Source organism: Bufo gargarizans, chromosome 1 (genome assembly GCF_014858855.1).
Source record: "Bufo gargarizans isolate SCDJY-AF-19 chromosome 1, ASM1485885v1, whole genome shotgun sequence".
NCBI lineage: Eukaryota > Metazoa > Chordata > Amphibia > Anura > Bufonidae > Bufo > Bufo gargarizans.
The window spans coordinates 65,248,254-65,271,384 of record NC_058080.1 but is presented as its reverse complement, the minus strand read 5'-3'; the positions used below and the strand labels follow the sequence as shown (position 1 = coordinate 65,271,384).

Genomic DNA, 23,131 nt, shown 5'->3' with positions numbered 1-23,131 from the left:
CCAGGGACCGGTCGGAGGGTGAGTCAGGGCTCTGAGGTTCCTGAGCATGAGTCCTCCTACCTTAAAGGTCGGCCCATGCAGCTAGGAGTTAGGGTCAGGTTAGGGACGCGATAGGAGGTGACCTGCTCCCTAATCCTGTCGTCCTGGTCAAGCAGCGACCATCTTCCACCATCACACGGCTGAGGGTTTTCCCCATCCTCAGCTGTGACAGGAGGACTGGAGGTGGCTGCTTGCTTGTCAACCAGCTGAGGCTGATGGCTCAGGCTGGGAATGGAGATCTCTGGCCTCAGCCGAGGCACGATCCTGGGTTGGGATCCCTAGAAATGGGAACTCCTACCAACACAGCCTTCCCCAAGCAGGGGAAGCTGGTACACTAACTCCAACTTCCTTACCTCCCCATGAGACAGGACATGGGCCAGCCCACTTCTGCTCATAGAGGTGGAGCTAAACTGGAATGTACTATTCCAGTTTAGAAACACTAAACTGTCTAAGGTCCTGCTGACACATTGCTGCCACCTGCTGGTGTACATAGAAAATTACAGCAAATATATGAAACAGGCCTAGAAAATGCATATACTGGAGGATGTGATGTTAGATTATACAAGTTGACAATACAAACACACTTAACGGGTTGTAGCGGGGTAAAAGTGTTTTTGTAACATAACTCTGGGATGTTACACTTGCAACCCAGACATTTTTGTAGGATACACCATACTGTGGTTTGTGATACTTAAAGCCCCATACTAGTCAGAGTGGAGACTATGCTCGTACATGGTTTGAATCCTGTTCACTGTCTCTTCTGAAGTCTTTTGGCGACCCAGACTTTTTCCATGACATTTCCCATTGTTTTGAATTGCTCCACCCAACACGAAATGCAGTTTTTATTCGGAGCACATTTACCAAATTTATTCAGAATATTTTGCTTATCCTGCCACAACATACCCTGTTCTTTCAAATTCACAAAAACATTTTCTTGATGCCACATCTCCATCCTAAACCTCCCCCTTTGTGTACAGACTTAAAGCGTACCTGAGTTTTCAAAAAAGTTTGCATAATGGCTGTGCTTCTTTGTACAATCATAACAGTGAAGGAATATGTATTTTTGGGCTTCTCTAATGTCTTTTTTTCTGCTAATTTTTCCCCTTTTCAGCTGCACAGCTAGATGCATTTCTTTCTCAAGCACGGGATGTATCCCTTCTGTGGAATCTTCCAGCACTGTACTGCTATGACTTCCTTTTCCTTACTTCCTACTATGTTTGTTTCCAATTCTAGAGCTTACAAAACAGATCAGCAGGGAGTCACACTTACAGAAAGGCAGTACGCTCCTGTGATCTTCAGAAGCAGTGTTGAAGCAGTTCTTATATCAGGATCTCAGCTAGTTCTGACACCAACCCAATTCCTCTCTGCCATCTCCTGTGTCTCTGTTACTAGGGATGGATATTGTCTAAAAACAGGCAGTGGACTGCAATTAGGTAGAAGTGAGACTCCTCGTGGCCATGAATTTGCAGCCTTATTTCAGTAGGATGCAGGTAGATTTTTTAAATGAAGTGATTTTGAAATTTGCTAGTTACACCATTCTCTATTTAAACTAAATGAAATTGTGTGAAAGTACAGTGACTTTTTAAACAAAGTGCAGTGGCATGTCTAGACAAAAATGTCAGGTTTAAAGATGCACCACATTTATCAAACAACGTGTGACATTTTATAAATTTGGTTCAAATTGCGGCATCGAAGACTCCCTCAAAACTGACTTTAAATAATACCTTCTTCATAAATCACCTGCAAAGAAGGGAGAAAGAACTGGGGAACGACTGATGCATCTTCTCCAGTGCTTTATCTGAAATAACTAATTGTATGCTGCCAGTCAGACTGATGCTGTAAAGCCCTATGCTCTCATGTGCTTAATCTGCACTTTCTCGATTAAACCTGCCAATGTCATCTGGTCTCATCTGACAGACAGGCTTTGTCGCAAAGCAATCACATCCACTTTATATTATGAATCCATGATTCTACTTCTATAAAGCAAGTATATTTCGTCCAAAGTATGTCAGTGTCACGTTGACACTTCTGAATATTTTTAATGGTAAGCTTTATTCTATGTGAACTCATCACTTAAAGGGCTTCACTGAGATGGGAACCTCTTTTATATGGCTAGGTAGGGTGCACCTGTCACCAGCCTTCTGCTTCCTATGCCATACACCCTTCTGCAAAGAGATATCTCCCAAGGAACAAGAACTATCTCTCTAGAACCACCTTGTGGCAGAGGCTCCCTGTGAGTCAAAATACAACTTTTTAACAAGCCTTGGGACATGTCAAAAGAAAATAACCAAGTCAAATATCCATCTTGTCCCTGATGAGTAGGATTCTGGCTGTCTGAGGGTGATGCCTTGGATGCAGCTAGGTCACCTTAAGAAGACCTTCTGTGTATGGAGACTTATAGGTAATGTCTTGCTAGCGCCACCTAGTAAAAATGGCTCCCTATGAATCAAAATCAGACTCCCTGGGTTGTGCACCATGGTGTTCCTCTAGGGTACGTCTCAGTAAGAGGTCTCCTGAATAGAAGAAGGTGGGTTGACCTTGATGTTGATAGATTGTAGGGGTGCAAGGTAGAAGGCATAGAAAAATGCAATGAAGGATGTGGCATGTTGCAGTGATGCAGCTGTCAAATGATGACTTCAGACGTAGTACAGGGAAACAACAAGAATAAACTTTACTTGAAGTACACCAGCATTAACCTACATCTGCAGTGAGGTGCAGGCACAGTGCTTGAACATTGCTGAATAGTTCCTCTGGCTGCGTATATGGGGGGGTGATATATACGTTCCCTGAGTCACTTTTTAAAGAACAAGAGCTTTCTTTCAAATTCAGCCAAGGAGTGCAATTTCTTGGTTCTACAATGCCCACTGCTGGATGCAGATCCATCAACAGGCTTGCAATCTGTTTCTCAAGTATGACTGGGAGCCTGAAGCCCATAGCCCAGCCAAATGCTTTGAAGTCCATAAGCTGGAATATATGGATTACCTTCACAGTCTTGTTTCATGCGCTGTCCCTCCACAATGCCTTTCGCTCAAAACCAACAAGATTAAGAACTTGGAGGTAAAGTAAAAATCACAGGCAATTTTATAGCCCAGAGTCACATAAATGGATACTGGAAGGTATTAACACTGCTGGTATTGCAGCGAGGTCCTATGTATCTTTCAGAGTCCCGGACGATTCCTTCAGCATGTCCAATGTAGAACTTCAAGATGTACGGTATGTCCTTCCATTAGATGCTGTACACAGAATTGCCTCCAGAACTCCAGATAGTCCACTCAGCCTCACTTCACTTTTCTCAAATCTGCCACAATCTAATCACAGGCAGATAAAATAGTGCAGACTGCTTCCAGCATAAAAGATGAGAAGGGTTTTTTATACTCACAATTATTAAAAATCCAACAGTAAAAGCTCGGCTCTGCCCACCACTCGTTTCACCATTCATGGCTTCCTCTGGGGCAATGTGCAGCATACCTCATTTTCGATTTCCAATTAGTGATTGCATCCCCTAAATTTCAACCCATTTTCCAACGCATCATTTTTAAAATATCCCATTATAAAAAACATTAATATCCATAACATTCTTAGATATCGCCATATATATCAAATGTAACATGTTCAGAGGGGTTTCATGTCACTCCATAAACTGAGCAGCCTTTTAGTCAGATTAAAGTCTAAGGCCCCTTTCACACGGGCGAGTATTCCACTCGGATGCGATGCGTGAGTTGAAAGCATTGCACCCGCACTGAATCCTGACCCATTCATTTCTATGGGGCTGTTCACATGAGCGGTGATTTTCACGCATCACTTATGCATTGCGTGAAAATCGCAGCATGTTCTATATTCTGCGTTTTTCACGTAACGCAGGCCCCATAGAAATGAATGGGGTTGCGTGAAAATCGCAAGCATCCGCAAGCAAGTGCGGATGCGGTGCGATTTTCACGCATGGTTGCTAGGTGACAGTCTATTCACTGTATTATTTTCCCTTATAACATGGTTATAAGAGAAAATAATAGCATTCTGAATACAGACTGCATAGTATAATAGTGCTGGAGGGGTTAAACTATGCATTCTGTATTCAGAATGCTATTATTTTCCCTTATAACCATGTTATAAGGGAAAATAATACAATCTTCAGAATATCAATCCCAAGCCCGAACTTCTGTGAAGAAGTTCGGGTTTGGGTACCAAACATGCGCGATTTTTCTCACGCGAGTGCAAAACGCATGACAATGTTTTGCACTCGCGAGGAAAAATCGTGCATTTTCCTGCAACGCACCCGCCCCTTATCCGGGCAAAAAACATGACGCCCGTGTGAAAGAGCCCTAAGTGTGCAAAAAAAGTATGCTAGTGTGCACATGTACCAAACCAGTATCACCTTCTTCAGTAAATGCCAATCTTCTCTCCCTCTCAGGATAATTGCCACCTGGTTCTGTCTCATTTGGGTCCTCCAGCTGTCTGCTCTCTGTTATTTTCCAGAGTTGCTCTCTTTGCTTGCATTTGCTAGGTCACTCACACTTAGGCCTCATGCACACGACAGTTTTTTTTCACGGTCCGCAAAAACGGGGTCCGTAGGTCCGTGATCCGTGACCGTTTTTACGTCCGTGGGTCTTCCTTGATTTTTGGAGGATCCACGGACATGAAAAAAAAGTCGTTTTGGTGTCCGCCTGGCTGTGCGGAGCCAAACGGATCTGTCCTGAATTACAATGCAAGTCAATGAGGACGGATCCGTTTGACGTTGACACAATATGGTGCCATTTCAAACGGATCCGTCCCTATTGACTTTCAATGTAAAGTCTGGAGTTCTTTTATACCATCGGATTGGAGTTTTCTCCAATCCGATGGTATATTTTAACTTGAAGCGTCCCCATCACCATGGGAACGCCTCTATGTTAGAATATACTGTCGGATATGAGCTACATCGTGAAACTCAGATCCGACAGTATATTCTAACACAGAGGCGTTCCCATGGTGATGGGGATGCTTCAGGTTAGAATATACTGAAAAACTGTGTACATGACTGCCCCCTGCTGCCTGGCAGGTGCTGCCAGGCAGCAGGGGGCAGACCCCCCCCCTGTTTTTAACTCATTGGTGGCCAGTGCGGCCGCCCCCCCCTCCCTCCCCTGTAGTTAACTCATTGGTGGCCAGTGCGGCCGCCCCCCCTCCCTCCCCTGTAGTTAACTCATTGGTGTCCAGTGGGCCCCCCTCCCTCCCCTGTAGTTAACTCATTGGTGTCCAGTGGGCCCCCCCTCCCTCCCCTGTAGTTAGCTCATTGGTGTCCAGTGGGCCCCCCTCCCTCCCCTGTAGTTAACTCATTGGTGTGCAGTGGGCCCCCCCTCCCTCCCCTGTAGTTAACTCATTGGTGTCCAGTGGGCCCCCTTCCCTCCCCTGTAGTTAACTCATTGGTGTCCAGTGGGCCCCCCCTCCCTCCCCTGTAGTTAACTCATTGGTGTCCAGTGGGCCCCCCTCCCTCCCCTGTAGTTTACTCATTGGTGTCCAGTGGGCCCCCCTCCCTCCCCTGTAGTTAACTCATTGGTGTCCAGTGGGCCCCCCCTCCCTCCCCTGTAGTTAACTCATTGGTGTCCAGTGGCCCCCCCCCTCCCTCCGCTGTAGATAACTCGTTGGTGGCCAGTGGGCCCTCTCCCCTCCCTCACCCTTCTAATTAAATTCGCCCCCCCCATCATTGGTGGCAGTGGAGAGTACCGATCGGAGTCCCAGTGTTATCGCTGGGGCTCCGATCGGTAACCATGGCAACCGGGACGCTACTGCAGTCCCGGTTGCCATGGTTGCTTAGCAATTTGTAGAAGCTTCATACTTACCTGCGAGCTGCGATGTCTGTGACCGGCCGGGAGCTTCTCCTACTGGTAAGTGAAAGGTCTGTGCGGCGCATTGCCTATAGCACAGACCTGTCACTTACCAGTAGGAGGAGCTCCCGGCCGGTCACAGACATCGCTGCTCGCAGGTAAGTATGAAGCTTCTACAAATTGCTAAGTAACCATGGCAACCGGGACTGCAGTAGCGTCCCGGTTGCCATGGTTACCGATCGGAGCCCCAGCGATTACACTGGGACTCCGATCGGTACTCTCCATTGCCACCAATGATAGGGGGGCGATTTTAATTAGGAGGGGGAGGGAGGGGAGAGGGCCCACTGGCCACCAACGAGTTATCTACAGGGGAGGGAGGGGGGGCCCACTGGACACCAATGAGTTAACTACAGGGGAGGGAGGGGGGGCCCACTGGACACCAATGAGTTAACTACAGGGGAGGGAGGGGGGGCCCACTGGACACCAATGAGTTAACTACAGGGGAGGGAGGGGGGTCTGCCCCCTGCTGCCTGGCAGCACCTGCCAGGCAGCAGGGGGCAGTCATGTACACAGTTTTTCAGTATATTCTAACCTGAAGAGTCCCCATCACCATGGGAACGCCTCTGTGTTAGAATATACTGTCGGATCTGAGTTTTCACGAAGTGAAAACTCAGCTCTGAAAAAGCTTTTATGCAGACGGATCTTCGGATCCGTCTGTATGAAAGTAACCTACGGCCACGGATCACGGACACGGATGCCAATCTTGTGTGCATCCGTGTTCTTTCACGAACCCATTGACTTGAATGGGTCCGTGAACCGTTGTCCGTCAAAAAAAATAGGACAGGTCATATTTTTTTGACGGACAGGAAACACGGATCACGGTCTCGGCTGCAAAACGGTGCATTTTCCGATTTTTCCACGGACCCATTGAAAGTCAATGGGTCTGCGAAAAAAAACGGAAAACGGCACAACTGCCACGGATGCACACAACGGTCGTGTGCATGAGGCCTTAATCTACCTACCTAGAGCAACAGCCTGTCTAGTGGGGGTGGACCCATTCCCACCTAGCAACTGCATCTAGGAAGGTAAAGTAGCCCCAGGATAGTAAAATAACAATATACAATGCTAACAATACCAAAAATACATAACCCTACATTTTCCACCTTTTAGCAGTGAACCACTGGGTCACTGCAAAACAAGCTGCAGTACCAAATAGTGTCCATGGACAAAAGTGGTGCTGTTTGTGGATGGAAGTAGAGCCATTGTTTAAAATCAGGACAACCCCTTTAATATTAGTTAACACTCTATATTAGGAGTAAGTTCACACTATGCTGCATAGTTTTAGTTGAAGGGATGAAGGTAAGATATTATATTTAGGCTACTTTCACACTCACGTTTTGGCTTTCCGTTTGTGAGATCCGTTCAGGGCTCTCACAAGCAGTCCAAAACGGATCAGTTTTGCCCTAATGCATTCTGAATGGAAAAGGATCCACTCAGAATGCATCAGTTTGCCTCCAATCAGTCTCCAATCCGCTCTGGAAGCGGACACTGCCTGCAGCGTTTTGCTATCCGCTTGACGAAACTGAGCCAAACGGATCCGTCCTGGCACACAATGACTTTCTGATCTGTCTTGGCTATGTTACAGATAATACAAACGGATCCGTTCATGAGGGATGCAGACGGTTATATTATTGTAACGGATCCGTTTTTGCAGATCCATGACGGATCCGCCCAAAACGCAAGTGTGAAAGTATCCTTAATTGGCTTTCATTACATTTACTTTGGATTTAAAATTAAAGGGCCCAATGTAAGGGTCCATTCACACTTCCGTAGGTCTTTTGCGGTCCGCAAATTTCAGATCCGCAAAACACAGACACCGGCAATGTGCGTACCACAATTTGCGGACCGCACATCGCCGGCGCCATTCTATTTTTTTCGGGGACGGAATTGCGGATCCAGAAGTGCGGATCCGGAAATGCAGATGCGGACAGCACATAGCATCCGTTCCAGCCCTATTGAAAATGAATTGGTTCGCAAAATCCGGAACGGATCCGGAAAAAAATTGCGGACGTGTGAATGGACCCTAAAAGAGCTGGAGCTCCACAATAAAAAAAAAAAGCACCATTCGTGTTGGTGTTGGTCATGAGCGAAATAAGTGCATGATAGGCCCGGGGTTGCCTAACCAACTTGGGCCCCTTCCTCTATTTTATTTTATTTTTTATTTTTTGTATGAACAGGCTGCGGTGCTTCATGAGCGCCACAGTCTCTTCCTAGGCCATATGACATCTCCAGACTAAAAAAAATACCCCAAATTACCCTAAATTGGCTCCTAAACAGAAGAATTTGGTCGGCAAATTTAATATACATATTATAATAAAAAAGACTTGGAGGAAAATACAGCACCACATACCTCTTACATCCAGTGACATCTCCTGTCATGTACACCTTCTCTTTTCTCTTCTCCTCCATTTGACCCAGACCTCCATGACAAATTCTTTCAGCCGCATCTCGTCTCTACAGTTTGTAACACAGACACGTTAGATTTCTCAATTTTTCCATCAACCTCCCCATCCTGGTGTCCCCACAGTGTCATCCTGCTGCCACCCCAATACCTGTGCCCGTTGTGCCCCCCAATGCCCCAGGTAGTATACTGCTGAAAAAATAGTGACCCTAATAGACATAATTGGGGTCATTTATCAAACTGGTGTAAAGTAGAACTGGATTTCCAAAAGAGCCGTCAAAAATAAAAGGTGGAACCTGATTGGCTGCTATGGGCAACTAGGCCAGTTCTGCTTTACACCAGTTTGATAAATTACCCCGAATGTCCCTATAGTGTCCACAGCAGCTATAATGTCCCCTAGAGTGCCCCCAGTAATAATGCCACCCTCTATTGTGCTCCAGGCAATAATCCCTGTATAGTGTCCCCAGAAATAATAGAATTGCCCCTACAGTGCCTCCCCAATAGCAACACCCCCATATAGTAATTTGCCCCACACAGTAATTTCCCCCACACACTGCCCCACACAGTAGTTTCCACCACACTGCCCCATATAGTAATTTACCCCCACATAGTAATCCCTCCCATAATAATTTACCCCCACATAGTAATCCCTCCCATAATAATTTGCCCCCACACAGTATCCCACCATAATATTTTTCCTCCACATAGTAATTTTCCCCCGATGTACTGTCTCTTCACATGTCCTCTTGTGTCCCTTCGCCATGTCACCAAAGTTGGCACATAAAAAACAAAAACAAAAAAAACCTAAAATCTAAATACAGTACTAACCTATGTCCAGGCGCGCGATCGCAGGCGCGCACAATGAAGTTCAGGTCGGCGTTGGGCCTCTAGCGGTGCTGGGCCCGGGGCTGCCGACCCGAACGTCCCTATTGTAATCCGCCACTGGCGTTGGTGTCACCTCTCCTGACATGTCCATTTTAGTAACTATTTGCATTCCCCATGTAATAACTATTCTGGAGCATCTATTCTTATGACTCCATGTTGTGGAATCACTTTATTATTCCCACTAGAATTTTATAAATTGCCAGCAGTCTGCAGTGAAGATCCAACTGGGTGTTACCAGTTGGATACTCTCACACTGTGATACTAACGCCCAGTTGGATCTTTACTTTAGACTGCTACCGGTTATTTCTTAAACTTCTAATTGGAATAATAGAAGAATGGCACACCATATTCCTAAGATGCTCCGGAATCGTTATTATGGGGAATGCAAATAGTCACTGTAGACTGTGTCATGCTTCATGCTGCACTAAATGTGATGGAATTTGCAGATGTCGAACTAACATAGTCAAAATAATTCTGAGGGTGTTGCCCCAGCGGATGCGGCAGAAAAATGCATTTGAAAAAGTGAAGAAATTTTTTGTCGAATCAGTGCCACGGCGACGTGTGGCAGCATCCTTAAGATTTTATTGATTGGATTTGCTCTATTTGTTTTTTTCATTCAGTCCATATCTTTGAAAGAAGGTTAAGGCTACTTTCACACTTGCGGCAGAGTGATCCGGCAAGCAGTTCCGTCGCCGCAAAAATTATGCCAACTGATGGCATTTGGATCCTGATCAGTCTTAAAAATGCCTGATCAGTCAGAAAAATGCATTGAAATGCCGGATCCGTCCTTCTGGTGTCATCCGGCAAAACGGATCCAACATTTATTTTTTCAGAAGGACAGATCCGGCATTCCGGTATTTTGAATACATTCCTATGGAAAAAAATGCATTCAGGCAAGTGTTCAGTTTTTTTGTCTGGTTTTATCTTTTGCCTGATCAGTCAAAATGACTGAACTGATGACATCCTGAACTGATTGATCTCCATTCAGAATGCATGGGGATATGCCTGATCAGTTCTTTTCCGGTATTGAGCCCCTAGGATGGAACTCAGTTTCAGAAAAGAAAAACGGAAGTGTGAAAGTAGCCTAAAAGATGTTGATTGAGAATATCTTTATGATTCTAAGTATAGAATAAAGGAGACGGCCTTGAAGGGTGCACCCAGTACAAAGTGGTAAGTTAAAGAACAGCCAATTACAATATAATTACACTTTCTTCAACAAAGCCATCGCACTGAATGCACAGTAATGGGCGTAGAAAATGGACAAGGACTGTATAAATTAAATTATATTTAGCCGGTACAAAAAGCATCTATAGAAATAATGATAATTCTACTGGGATGGACAATATGAGTCAATGTTCTTTCCTTCCCGTTCCAGCAAATGCATTAAATTGCTAAAAGGTGTGGGGGAGGGGACCGTGCATGGCAATGGACCACAGCTATGATATTTGCTAATTTAAAGTGAGTTCCAGTATACAGTTTCAAAAGTCACAAAACTGTCAAAGTTACTAACGGCCATTGTTCCCTGTTAAAGGGGTTGTGCGGCAATTTACTTTTTTTTTTTTTAAAAGGCCCCGCGTCAGTGTTGGCAAACTATGTGACTGCCAAGGTATACAGGGAATTAGAAGAAGAGTCGTGGGGATTGGTTTTATTATATTACCCCGTGCAGGCCCTACCTATCCTACCAATATCAGGAGCCCAAGAAAACCCATTGTAGCTAAATAAAAAGATGTGCAAAAGAAATCTAATCTTCCAGGAACTGAACCTTGTTCTCAGGATAGCAAACGCATTGAGGAGATGTAGCCGTTGCCCATCATCAGATTCCAGCTCTTATTTTTCAGAAATTATTCTTTAAATTAAGCTGTAGCCATTGGTTTTGCTTTGGACCAGTTTTAATAAATATCCCGATCAAGTAGCATTCTTCTTTTAGGCAGTGGCAAAGGGCATATCATTTTAAGGGGCACCACAGGCCCTAACGGTCTGGACCCCAAGAGCTTGCACACCCAATCCTCCACTTGACACTCCTACCAACAGCAGGGGTTTCGTTAGGTCAAAACATTCGGGGCTTTTAAATAATTTGGCTATTCCCCACCCTCCTTGTACTTGTTCCACTACTTGCGGGCTGCGCGGGCATGAGTTCAGTCACTTCAGTGCAAAATCCAGTCCTGCGGCGCGTGATTCCGCGAGATCCGCCGCTGTAGGTCACAGGGCTCGCGGGATCACGCGCCGCAGGACGGGATTGCGCGCCGAAGTGACGGAACTAAGGCCCACGCAGCCCGCAAGTACAGGGGGGGGGGATGATCTGTGGGGTTGCCCAGATGGCTAGGCCCTTCACAGTAGTTATTACCCCTTTCAGCAGTCCCCCTTTCACTGAAGGGGGGACTGCTGAAAGGAGTTAATAACTACTGTTAAGGGGGGACTGCTGAAAAAGGTTAAAAACTACTGTAAAGGGCCTTCCCCTCTCCCCCGGTGATGATGGGGGCGTGGCTTGACAGGGTGGGGGCATGGCTTCATGGGGGCATGGTACAGTGGGCTTGTGCCCCGGATGTTTTCAGACCCTAGCAATGCCCCTGACCAACAGAAAGGGAGCGGCACAGGAAGCAGCTAAGTATTAGTTTATGGATTGGGTAGTGTTAGTTAGGTAACTGTTTGGCAGTGCCAGTTGGGCAGTAAATGGTAAATCATGATGAGGGACATCAACAGAACTGCACAGTGGTCCTGAGTATATGGAGACCCCAAATAACCAATTTTTGGGGGTCAATAATATTTGGGCACTACATAGTACTTTATAATGGGGCACCAATCAAATGGACTGCATTGGGCACTGACTAGTGGTGGCCCTGAGTATAACAACCCATTTACTTAGTTGGTTAAATATCACCTTCTCAACAAGTCAGTCCTGGCTTGCCGGTGCAGCACAAGTGGCGATATAGAGGAGCAACAACAAGTCTAGTGCAAAACCATAGTTCACGGGGGCAGACATATATAAGTGCAACTGGTGGGGAAAACACTGGGAGCAAGAAGAAAAGGGTACCTAATGCAGCTTCTTATTGTATAATTAGACGGAGTCTAATGAACAATTCCTGTTGGGAGAGTAAAAATAAGCGGGTGCCCCATGAGGAGCTATCGGAGAGCAAGGGACCCAACTTTTGTACTTGCACAAGGACCCTTTCTTTTCTGTCTGTGTTCATACATAAGTTCTACTTTATTATATAAAAAACTGTTGTAGGGATCTATTCAGTTTTGTCCCCACTGTGTACACTGTCGAGCAGCTCCGCGTGGGTGGAGCTGCCGCGTGATTGACAGCTGATGGATTCTCTTATATCTCAGTCTGGTATTTGGAGACTGGCAGCCTATTTGGGGAACTGTCATCTTATTAATGACCTGCTAGAGGTCACAATTAGAGATGAGAGAATTTTGGCTTATGAAATTCATTCACACTTCGTTTGGTGGTAAAAGGTGAATTGCGTTATGGATTCCGTTACCACGGACCATAATGCAATTCTATGATGGAATGCATAACGGAATCCTTTAGCGGCATTCCGTTATTCATTCCGTCATAATAGAAGTCTGTGGGCTGCAAAACAGATCTGTCCCGTTTCCGTTATGCAGGGGAGGACTCAGGATCAGCAGAGGACTCCCCTGCATAACGGAAACGGGATGGATCCGTTTTGCAGCCCATAGACTTCTATTATGACAGAATGAATAACGGAATGCCTCTAAAGGCATTCCATCATACAATTGGGTTATGGTCCGTGGTAACGGAATCCTTAACGCAATTTACCTTTTACCACCAAACTAAGTGTGATGAATTTCAAAATATGAAATTCGCTCATCTCTAGTCACAATTTTTCATTGTATGCAACTTGCCAGCTCTTCTAAGAAATATCTTTTCTTCAAAGCAGTACAAAGTCAGTATAGGTTTTGTCATTTTCTAAGACGAATAATCAGCCCTAGAGGTAAACACGCGATTAGCGGCAATATGTCGCTTCCTTGTCCAGATAGCGGTTGTTGTTATCTGATATTAGAGAATTTGCCGCCTCTTTGACCTCATTTAGCAGGGTGATCACTGGTTCTTGCCAGTAGCAGTTGAGGCAAACAGACTGGGGAAAGGAGAACATGAACATGAGCAAGTCCAGAGGTTAAGTGATATTTTATTGCCTGTAAAATTATATAGCATCTAGAAAGAGCAGAAAATTCCCGGCTCGTTCCAAGCAATACTGGAGCTGAAATACATATGGCTCCAGTATAGTACAGATAACGTAACATAATGATAGGGACAGCTTAGATTAATGGTTTGGTGAAATATGACCTAGATATTGTGGGCGATCAATCTTCCAGAAATATTTAGACGTAGTCAAGCTTTTCTTACAGCATACAGTGACTTAAAGGGTAACTCTACTCATAACACATAATTCACCTTTCGTTTTGTCCACTTTTTCATGGTTTTCCCAGACTTTTTAACTGATGATCTATCTTCTGGATAGGTCATCAGTATCTGATCAGTGGGGGTCCAACACTCAGGACCCCCAAGGATCAGCTGTTTGAGAAGATATCTGTCACGGACGGTGTACAGGAAACAGGACAAAGCAACATGCATATATGACTCACTGGATCCAAAGCTATGGAACCAAAAGGGAGACCCCTGCACAAGACCTGAGACTTTCCCTGGCTGCTCAGCCTATGCAAAGATCCCAGAGGTGGATGGTTGCATATCCACGTACCTCGACTATATAACCCCTGAACACCCTACAATAGTGAGGGGACACGACCACCGGCTCCCTACACCAGACACGGAGGGAGTCAGGGTCACCTGGGATCCAGCAAACAGAAAATAACAGATAAATGTTCAGCACTTAACTTTGTAGCAGACTGGAAAACAGGATCAGCATGCACACACACTCCAGGAAGTAGTATAAGCCGCCCAGTAATGCATTATGGGGAGGAATTTAAAGGGAAGCAATCAGTCCAACTACATGACAGCTGAGAGAGGTTAACGAGATGAGGAACTGAACATCACAACAAAGAAAACTCAAGGAGGAGGTTCTGAAAGGCTTCTGTCAGAGCTTCTCAGCTGTCTGGTTGTGACAATATCGGTGCTCACAATAAAGCCACAGCCTTCTCGCAGCTTACCAAGCACAGCGCCGTTCATTCACTTTGATGGGGCTGAGCGGGATACCAAGCACAGCTGCTATATAATGTATGGCGCTGTGCTTGGTGAGCACAGGAGAAGGCTGCGGCGCTCACAGGAGAACTGGTGTCTTCTCAAACAGCTGATCAGCAGGGGTTCCAGGTGTCGGAGCCCTACCAATCAGATACTGATGACCTATCCTGAGGATAGGTCATCACTAGAGATGAGCGAAGGTTTGGAAAATTCTATTCAGCTGCTTTGCCGAATTTTACAAAAAAATTTGCTTAGCCATGAAGCAAATTTTTTAGAAAGTGGCAGGTGCAATGACAGGGAGCGGCGATAGCGCCGCTCCCCATCATTTTACCCCTCAGGTGCTGCGTTCATAGCTGATCGCAGTATCGGGTAGTAATAATACAGTGTAAAATTAACAGAAAAAAATGTAATCATACTTACCGCATCCATTTGCTCGCGAATGACCGGACACCACCATCTGGCTTGAAGATATTGCGCGAAATCTTGCATGGCCCAGGTTGACGTTGACACGCCAGCCGGCTTGGTGACGTCATACAACACCATGCACGGGATTTTGGCCGAGATCCTCAATCAAGATGGCAGTGCCTGGCCCATTGCGAGCAAATGGAGGAGGTAAGTTTGATTTATTTTATTTTTTTACACTATTTTAGGTTAAATCGATTTGCTACCATGAAGCACGAGGAAATTTTCGTCTTCGTGGCGAATCAAATGTATCCTGAAATTCGAATCGAATTCCACTTTGTTGGATTCAATTCGCTCGTCTCTAGTCATCACTATCAAAATCTCAGAAAACCCCTTTAATATTTTATCTCCTGTTATGATTCACTCCTGATTTTGGCTTCCAAAACCGGATCACGAAAACCCAAATGTGTGGTCATATCCTGAAAATGGTCGAGATCCACCGCAACCTCAAACAGAGTGCAGTGCGCATTTCAAAATGTTTCATGTGGAAAATGTCTGCAGCATGTGGATGAGATTTGTAATATGTCATCCGCCTGGCTAAGACTGTAATCCACTATGGATATTACCTGCGCATGTCAGATGTGGACTACTTGATAGGTAGAGTTCAGCCTGGCAGCAGACCATCTATACCTTAAGCCTTCTGAGATGTTAATCCAGGACTGGCCTTTTTGCTGAACATTTTAAGTAAAAAATTGTCTTCTCCATCCAACAATATGGGAGTTTGGGAGATGCAGATGGCACATGAATAGTTCAAAGCGCTGGAAAGCAACAGACAAGGCATCCTGGATTAGCGCCCACTTTTTTTGTCTTTATGAGAAAAGAATGATGATAAAAATCTAAGTTTAATCAAACTAGAAAAAATGTCACATTTATCAGATAGGGAGAAATATGTTTTTGGTTTAAAATGTAGGAAACAATCTGTTGGTTTTTTTTCTAATTCAGTACAAAAGATTTAGGAATTATCATTTGTGTACTCTTGTATTTCCTTGGTTTAGAAGACATTTTTAAATTTAGATTTTAGGGACAAAGTAGGGAAATGTGTCCTTCCACAAAGGCCAAGAATATAATGTTTTTGATTTATTTTTTAATATGGGAACTGAGAGTTGCAGTACTATTAGATTTTGTGGCAAAATAGGTAAAACTCAATCTAAACGGTAAAATACTGTAATGTTAGCATTTGCGTTACAAGCCTGTGCTAGGGTTCCTTACAAGACTGCTGTAGAGAACTCTAATGCAGCACCCAGCCTTGCTGTTAGTTTCTCTGCACTCCTCTGATTTTTTTCTAAGGAATTCCATAAGAATTCAACAGAAAATATGGCATGGCATGCTCTATGGTATGGTGGTGTATTGAGGTGGTCTCCCCTAGAAGTCTGCATCATAAGTTTACATGGTTATAAGGCTATAAGGTTACATATGCATGACTTCTAAGGCCCCATTCACGTCCAATTTTTGCTGTGTGGTTACAATGTATGCCAGGGAAGCTCCGGTTATGTTTTTGTCCATATATGGACAGTTACCATGTATGGACAGTAGCCATGTATGGACAGTTGCCATGTATGGACAGTAGCCATGTTGTCACGGCGGGGAGTGGGGAAAACCCCCCACTGTGCAAAGGCACAGACTGCAATACCAGATAGGAAGGAACAGGGAGCAGGTCACCACCTAGCGCAACCCTGAATTCACCTTAGACTCCTACCGCATGAGCTGCCTCAGAAGGTAAGGGGCTCATGCTCACCAACCTTTGACCCTGCTACCCCTGCAAAGCCCTAGGCCTAATGACAGGGCAGAGACCACCCATCCATCCAACACCACGGATGAATGGTGTCTCAAACAGCCCAGTGGCAAGCAGGATAGAAGGCAATGGGCTAAACAGTACGGCAGGTAATTTACACAGTAACATAACTATGAAATCCTCACTTACCTGCCGTAGCCATGAAGTGGCTCTAAGCTGGAAAAGCCCACAGGCGAGTCTTCGCTTAAACCCCTCCGGGAAAGCACGCCCCTTCGGGAGCCTCATACAACAATCAAACCTCCAAGCAAAACCCACACCATAACTACATACACCAGCTGGGGGGAGGAATGACAGAAACACACTGGAGGGGACAACAGACAAAGCAAGAAATACAAAATAACAAATAAGGATAGCTCACACAGACAATATCATTCAGCCCAGGAGCAGAGCTCCACACCAAGCAGACAAACAAACCAAACTGACACTCAGGCTCCACCACACCAACATATAGGAGGCCTGAGGTCACACCCACCACACCTACCAAGCACACCTTAACCCCGTGCACACCAAAGCAGGGAAAGGAAACATCCTAAAAAGGAAAGCGCACACACATGTATAAAAACAAGTTGCCACCGGAAACCAGCATGCGCAGCGAAAATGTCGCGGCACACACCGAGGCCGTGACACATGTATGGACAGTAACCATGTATGGACAGTAGCCTTGTATGGACATTAACCGTGTATGGACAGTAACCATGTATGGACAGTTACCATACATGGGTGCAGGTGACTCTGGCTGTGGGCTAAAAGGTGGGGTATTGATTATGGATACTTGTAGTCTGTGCAAGTAATGGCAGGAAATGTGAACCCCTCTAGAAGAAGCTGTGGTCACCAACATGGGACCAAGAACTCGGCTTTCTGCTAACAGGACTGTGGGGTACAGACTCTTGACACAGCCTCACAGCTGATGGACAGAAGAACAAAGAGTGTGACTGACTCTCTGTCAGGTACCCCACTGTATGCCTATGTACTGTAGTTACATATGTTGCAGCTTTCCATCAGGGATATACATCGGGAGTACTCCTGATATATATATCTAAGGCTAGTTTCACACTAGCGGCAGGGGACTCCCGACGGAACAGCCTGTCGGATCCGCCCTGCCGCTAGTTCACGTGTGCCCCCGAACTGCCGCTCCGTCCCCATTGACTATAATGCATGCAGTACTTTTAGTCCGGCTGCCTCTCACCTTGCGCTGCCGTGCTGCCCCCCAATAGGGACGGAGTAGTAGTCCGGGGGCACACGTGAACTAGCGGCAGGATGGATCCGACAGGCTGTTCACCCGCCGGAACAGCCTGCCAGAGGCCCCTGTCGCTAGTGTGAAACTAGCCTAACAATTTGATGTGAACACAGCCTAACTTTGTTATCTGATGATGATAGGGTAGGTTCACACAGAGTTTTTGGGAGGAGGTTTTGAAGCCAAACCCAAAATTGGACCCATCAGGAAGGAGAAGAATAAGTTCTTCCTTCATATTTCCAATTCCTTTCAAATTCACTTCTGGTTTTGCAGAAAACTGCCTCAAACCTCCACCAAAAAAACTCTGTGAGAACCTAACCCTTACAGTTTCAGGTTAGACAACATGAGTGTTTCCCTGTGGGGAAAAAGTTGCATCAAAGTTGTGACAGTCACAAGAATTTTGATCATTTTGGAAATCTCTTTATTGAAAGGCCATTTTCTCCCACACTGACCTCATGTGACAATTTATTTTCCAACTTTTAAAAGAGCGAATGTGACAGTTAAGTCTTAGGCCTTTTGCGCACTGCATCCCTGGATTTTGCGGACCCATTGAAGTGAATTGGTCCGCATCCGTGATGTTGAATGCACACGGCCGTTGTCCCGTGTATTGCAGACCCGCCGTATGTGGGCCACAATACGGCCATGGGGGACACACGGTCGTGTTCAAGATGCCTTAATCAGTGACTGCGAACTGGTTCCCTCTGCTGAGTCTTTGCTTGCAGCCTCATGAAATTTCACATTATATTGCTCTTCTGTGCTAGAACAGATTATCAGATGCCGGGGATTTATTTAAATGTAAAAGTATTTCACTATCTTAAATATATATATATATATTTTTTTTTTATCACATTCTGCCTGACAGACTTATTTAACTTTTTTTTCTATTCCATCAAATCATTTTATTTTTCCAGCAGAAAACTGTTAAAATCATCTAGCAATATGAGATTTTTACAGCCGATGTTTCCCATTTTCTAATGGATTGATTTTCAATATAAGAAAAGTGACCTACTACACTGAGGAGAATGAATGCCATAAATATAGCATTATACAAACGATGGGAAAACGAAGCCTTGTAGTGAACAAGCAGGCTCAGGTTTCCACGTCGATAAATTATGCTTTCTGGGAAGTATGAATATTAAAAAATAATGTTTTCTTTTGGTTCCGCACACGGCACGATATTATTTTTGTGGGAGGTTATGTACTATAGGATAACATATTCTCCATTTTCTCACACACCACATTTTTGTCATCTTGTCTGCACCGCTAATTATTCTGTGATGGGTGGCGGTTTCAGAACCTGCCGCAATTTCATGCGGTTTGGGCGGGAGAGGAAACCAATGTAGAGTACACATAATATCATATATATAAAATAATACTAAATTGTGTAAAATAATATAGAAAATATTAAAATGATAACTATAGTCAAATCAGCGTGCTCATAAACTATATGTAAAATTACTGTAGATGTAAAACAAGGTAATGGACGTGAACTTGCGGGCGACATAGAAACATGAGAAAAAAATATCATGGCACCGCATTGGGTATTCTGTGATGTGTTTACCCAGCGCTATGAACAGTTCCTAAAAAATAGGGTAGTTTTAGAAGAGAATTCTTATTTTATTTTTAAAGAAATAGTGACACTCTTTTACACAGGTTGTGTCTGGTATTGCAGCTCATCCCCATTCTATTGACTAAAAGCCATAAGAAGCCTGTGTAAGAGAGCCCTTAGGCCTTATTTATTATTTCTAGGTGTGTAGGGCTGAGCTGCAATACCAGACAAAGCCTATGGGTAGGAGAGGCGCTGTCTCTAGGAGGAAAAATCCTTAATCTTTCCCTCATACGACTCCTTTGGTGAAATGCTGATTGTGGCCAGAAGCACGTGCATGTACAGTGAGGCCAAAGTACATAAGATTGGGGAGGGGGGGTGTAAGTCTGTCACAGAAGATCTGGTCTTCTCATAGAAATGGTCTTTTGGAGAGGGTTCAATGTACGTTCAGTTTTTGCTATGGCTTTTATCGCGCATTATTCGTTTTAAAAGCCATGAACACCTGGGGGGGCGGTTGTTTTATAATTGTATTTTACTCAATTAGGGCTATACATTAAAATTTTCAGTTGTTTTTTGTTAGAAATTGTCATTTTTCACTGCCTCTGATTCTCCATTTCAATGAATCCATCAGGGAGCCGCTCTGACGGCTTGTTCTACAGGCCTTATCTCTGACTTCCTGAGAGCTCGCTAACACACATTTCAGCTAAGTCCTTAGAAACGGATACAAATCTAGCTAAATTGAGTGCTTATGACTCAGGGCTACAGATCGAGCTTTTAGAGCAGCTTCCTGATGGATTCACTGTGAAGCAGAAAGCTACATTCTGCAGATACACCAAGAGTGAAAGCTGTAGAGAAAAACGGTTGAAAATGTTTCATAAAGACCAATTGAAATTTTTTTTTAAACCCAAAACGACTAGAATGCAATGATAAAAAAAAATATGTCTCCAGAGGTGACCATAGCCTTTGAATTTGGAAGGATCAGTGTAGTCTCCATGGATGTCTAGAGCCGTAGTTGCTGTACCGTGCCTCCATATGGCACTGTTATATGGAAATATTCTTCTCCAGAAGCAATGGTGTCCAATGGTGGTAGCCTAAGTATGAAATGAAGCAGATGGATGTACAATAGGGCACCATGACCGCAATGGCTGCTCTATTATGGCTATTTGGTATATTGTGCATGAGTATGTAACTGTAAATTCAAAGATCTCAATGGGACCTTTAGTTGACATAATCTCCTTTTTTTTTCCACCAGGTCTTCGGATTATGGAACTACCTACACAAAGCTTAACCTGCAGCCTGGTGTCACCACAGTGATTGATAAGTTCTACATCTGTCCCACCAACAAGAAGAAGGTAAGAACCTATCGATTCTAGTTTTATTGGTTTTCCTTTTGCAGTTTTCAGCCAGTATTGATTCTGCAAAGTAGTAGTAGGCCTCTATTACCTTACTTTGGGCCATGACCTGGTGAATTGTCAAAACTTGGACCATTACCATATTATGAATGGTCCTCTCCTTGTGTATATTTTCTGTAGGAGAAATGTAACCCAAGTATTGCATGTGCATATTGTATTGTATGATGTTGTGACATGTAATGTCTTTGACCTCGGGCTTATTTTGGCTCATAATTTGGTTTATATTATGTCTCTGAATTTCAGCCTCAAATGTTGAGGCAACACTGAGACTGATCTTGTAAAAAGCTTTGTTGTAGGCCCTTCTGTCTCTAGTCCTTTCGTAGGCCCTATGTACAGTATAATGTTGTATCATCACCGACCAAGCGCTTGATTATGATTAGGCTTTCAATGAAATCCCCTTTACTTGACCCTATGTATACATTGAATAATGTTGTGACATCACTTACCTTGAAGTGGTGACATCACCTTGCTGTTATGTATGCATTCTGTGCAGCTGGGACATCAATTAACATGATCCTATATATACAGTATACATTGACGCTATTCATCTGTGACATCCCCTACCTTGACCCCATGTTTCCATTGTATGATCTCGTGATACCACTCACCTCAGTATTTCACTTTTATTGCGGTGACATCATTGTCCTTGGCTTTAAGTCCAGCATACATGCAATGTGTATGCAGTGTGTGATTGTTATGACATCACTGGCCCTAGCCGAATGTCTCTTTATATATTGTTTGTGTGGCTCTTAACATATGGATGTTTTTTATTATAGGTTCTTGTGACCATACTGACCTTTACGCTATCAATGTATCAGTTTGTGACATTTCTGACCATATTATATGTATTGTATGATGGCAATAATGACTTTCTGACACCACTCATCCAGACTTATTGAGACATCACTTTAGCTCGCACTGGATAACCTTGAACCTATCCACCGATTGTACACGCATTTATAGTATTTTGTTGTGGCATTGCTGAATGTACCTACAAAGTGATGACGCACTCCGAGTATGGTCGGTGGAGCCAGTGGAAGGCTGTTTCTTGGAGTACATACGATATCACCACGGCACTCGTCTTCTTTTTTTGCTCTTTCATTTCATAATATAAATCAGTTCAATTATCAGTATGGGTCCATAAAACAATTATGATAATGGATCGTGCTATGTATGCATATTACACTGCTATTTAGCTCTGCCATTCATTTGCACCACTTTATTGTGATTATATTTCTGCCAGCATTCCTGCTCTTAAAGGGTTTGTCTCATCTCCGACAATGGGGGCATATCGCTAGGATATGCCCCCATTGTCTGATAGGTGCAGGTCCCACCTACATCGAGAATGGATCCCCGAAAGTGGTGGAGGATGCAGTGCGCATGCAAAAAAAGGAAAATAAATAAATACTAACCTGCCGTAAACCGCCAACCCTCAGAGGAAGGGTGGTCGCTGCCTGAGGCTAGATGCTCATCTCACCTCATGATAGATTCGGCCCTATTGGAAACATCTAAAGCTCTTATTGTTGCCCTAACCCATTCTCCTCTTGACATGATCTATAATCTGAACCTTCCAGTCCCAATCACAGTAATTCCCAACATCTACAGTCTTAGACGTTCCCTAAAACTCGCATCTCTCTATAGTGACCTATCACGTTCCCTTATCTGACCCTTCTCCATTCACCCCCCTTCAACCACCCTTTTTAGTAGGTTCTGTGATAAAAAGTCGCCACCAAGCCCCATCATGATAGTAAACGGGGCCACGTTCCTCCATATTTTTGTAATGCATGCCATCTATTATGTATGTCCCGTAGCAGGATAGGGCACGGTAATTGGCTCATGGACTGACCCTGATTTTAGCAAAACTTTCATCAACCAGTTGCAGCCCAGCAGATGGGATTTCACAGAGCCTACAGATGTGATAAGGTAACAATGGCACTCGGGTCTGGCACAATGCAATAACTCCTGTCCCCGTAGTAAATAATTCACATGGCTTCTTCATCATTTTCCCTCGAGGATGGCAGGATATTTTTTGCTCAGACCATTAACATGTTTTTTCTTTTCATCTCTGTAACTTGCTTGTGTCTGAACTGCTGACAGGTTGTATTTTGCAGGAAAGGCACAAAACTGCACATTGAAAAGCCATTATCTGGCAGCGAGTGCATTGCTGTCATTTGGAAGTCACCTCTGACAATCGCTATGCTATATGGCTAGATAAGCGTGTGATTGGAGGCTGACATTGTACCCGTCCATTAGGACACAGAAAAGGTTCCCCCGTTCCAGCCTCACACGACCACAAAAACTAAAGTAATGGGGAAAAAAAACAAACAATACATCTGTGAAG

General features: G+C 44.4%; 1 protein-coding gene across 1 annotated transcript in view; it reads left to right on the top strand.

The window, feature by feature from the left end:
• The window catches only part of SORCS2 (sortilin related VPS10 domain containing receptor 2), an 896,202-nt gene that overhangs the window by 502,389 nt on the left and 370,682 nt on the right, over window positions 1-23,131 (top strand). The window contains exon 3 of the mRNA XM_044280630.1: window positions 20,631-20,730. Coding sequence (XP_044136565.1) covers window positions 20,631-20,730 — 100 coding nt within the window. The remainder of the gene's footprint in view (window positions 1-20,630; window positions 20,731-23,131) is intronic.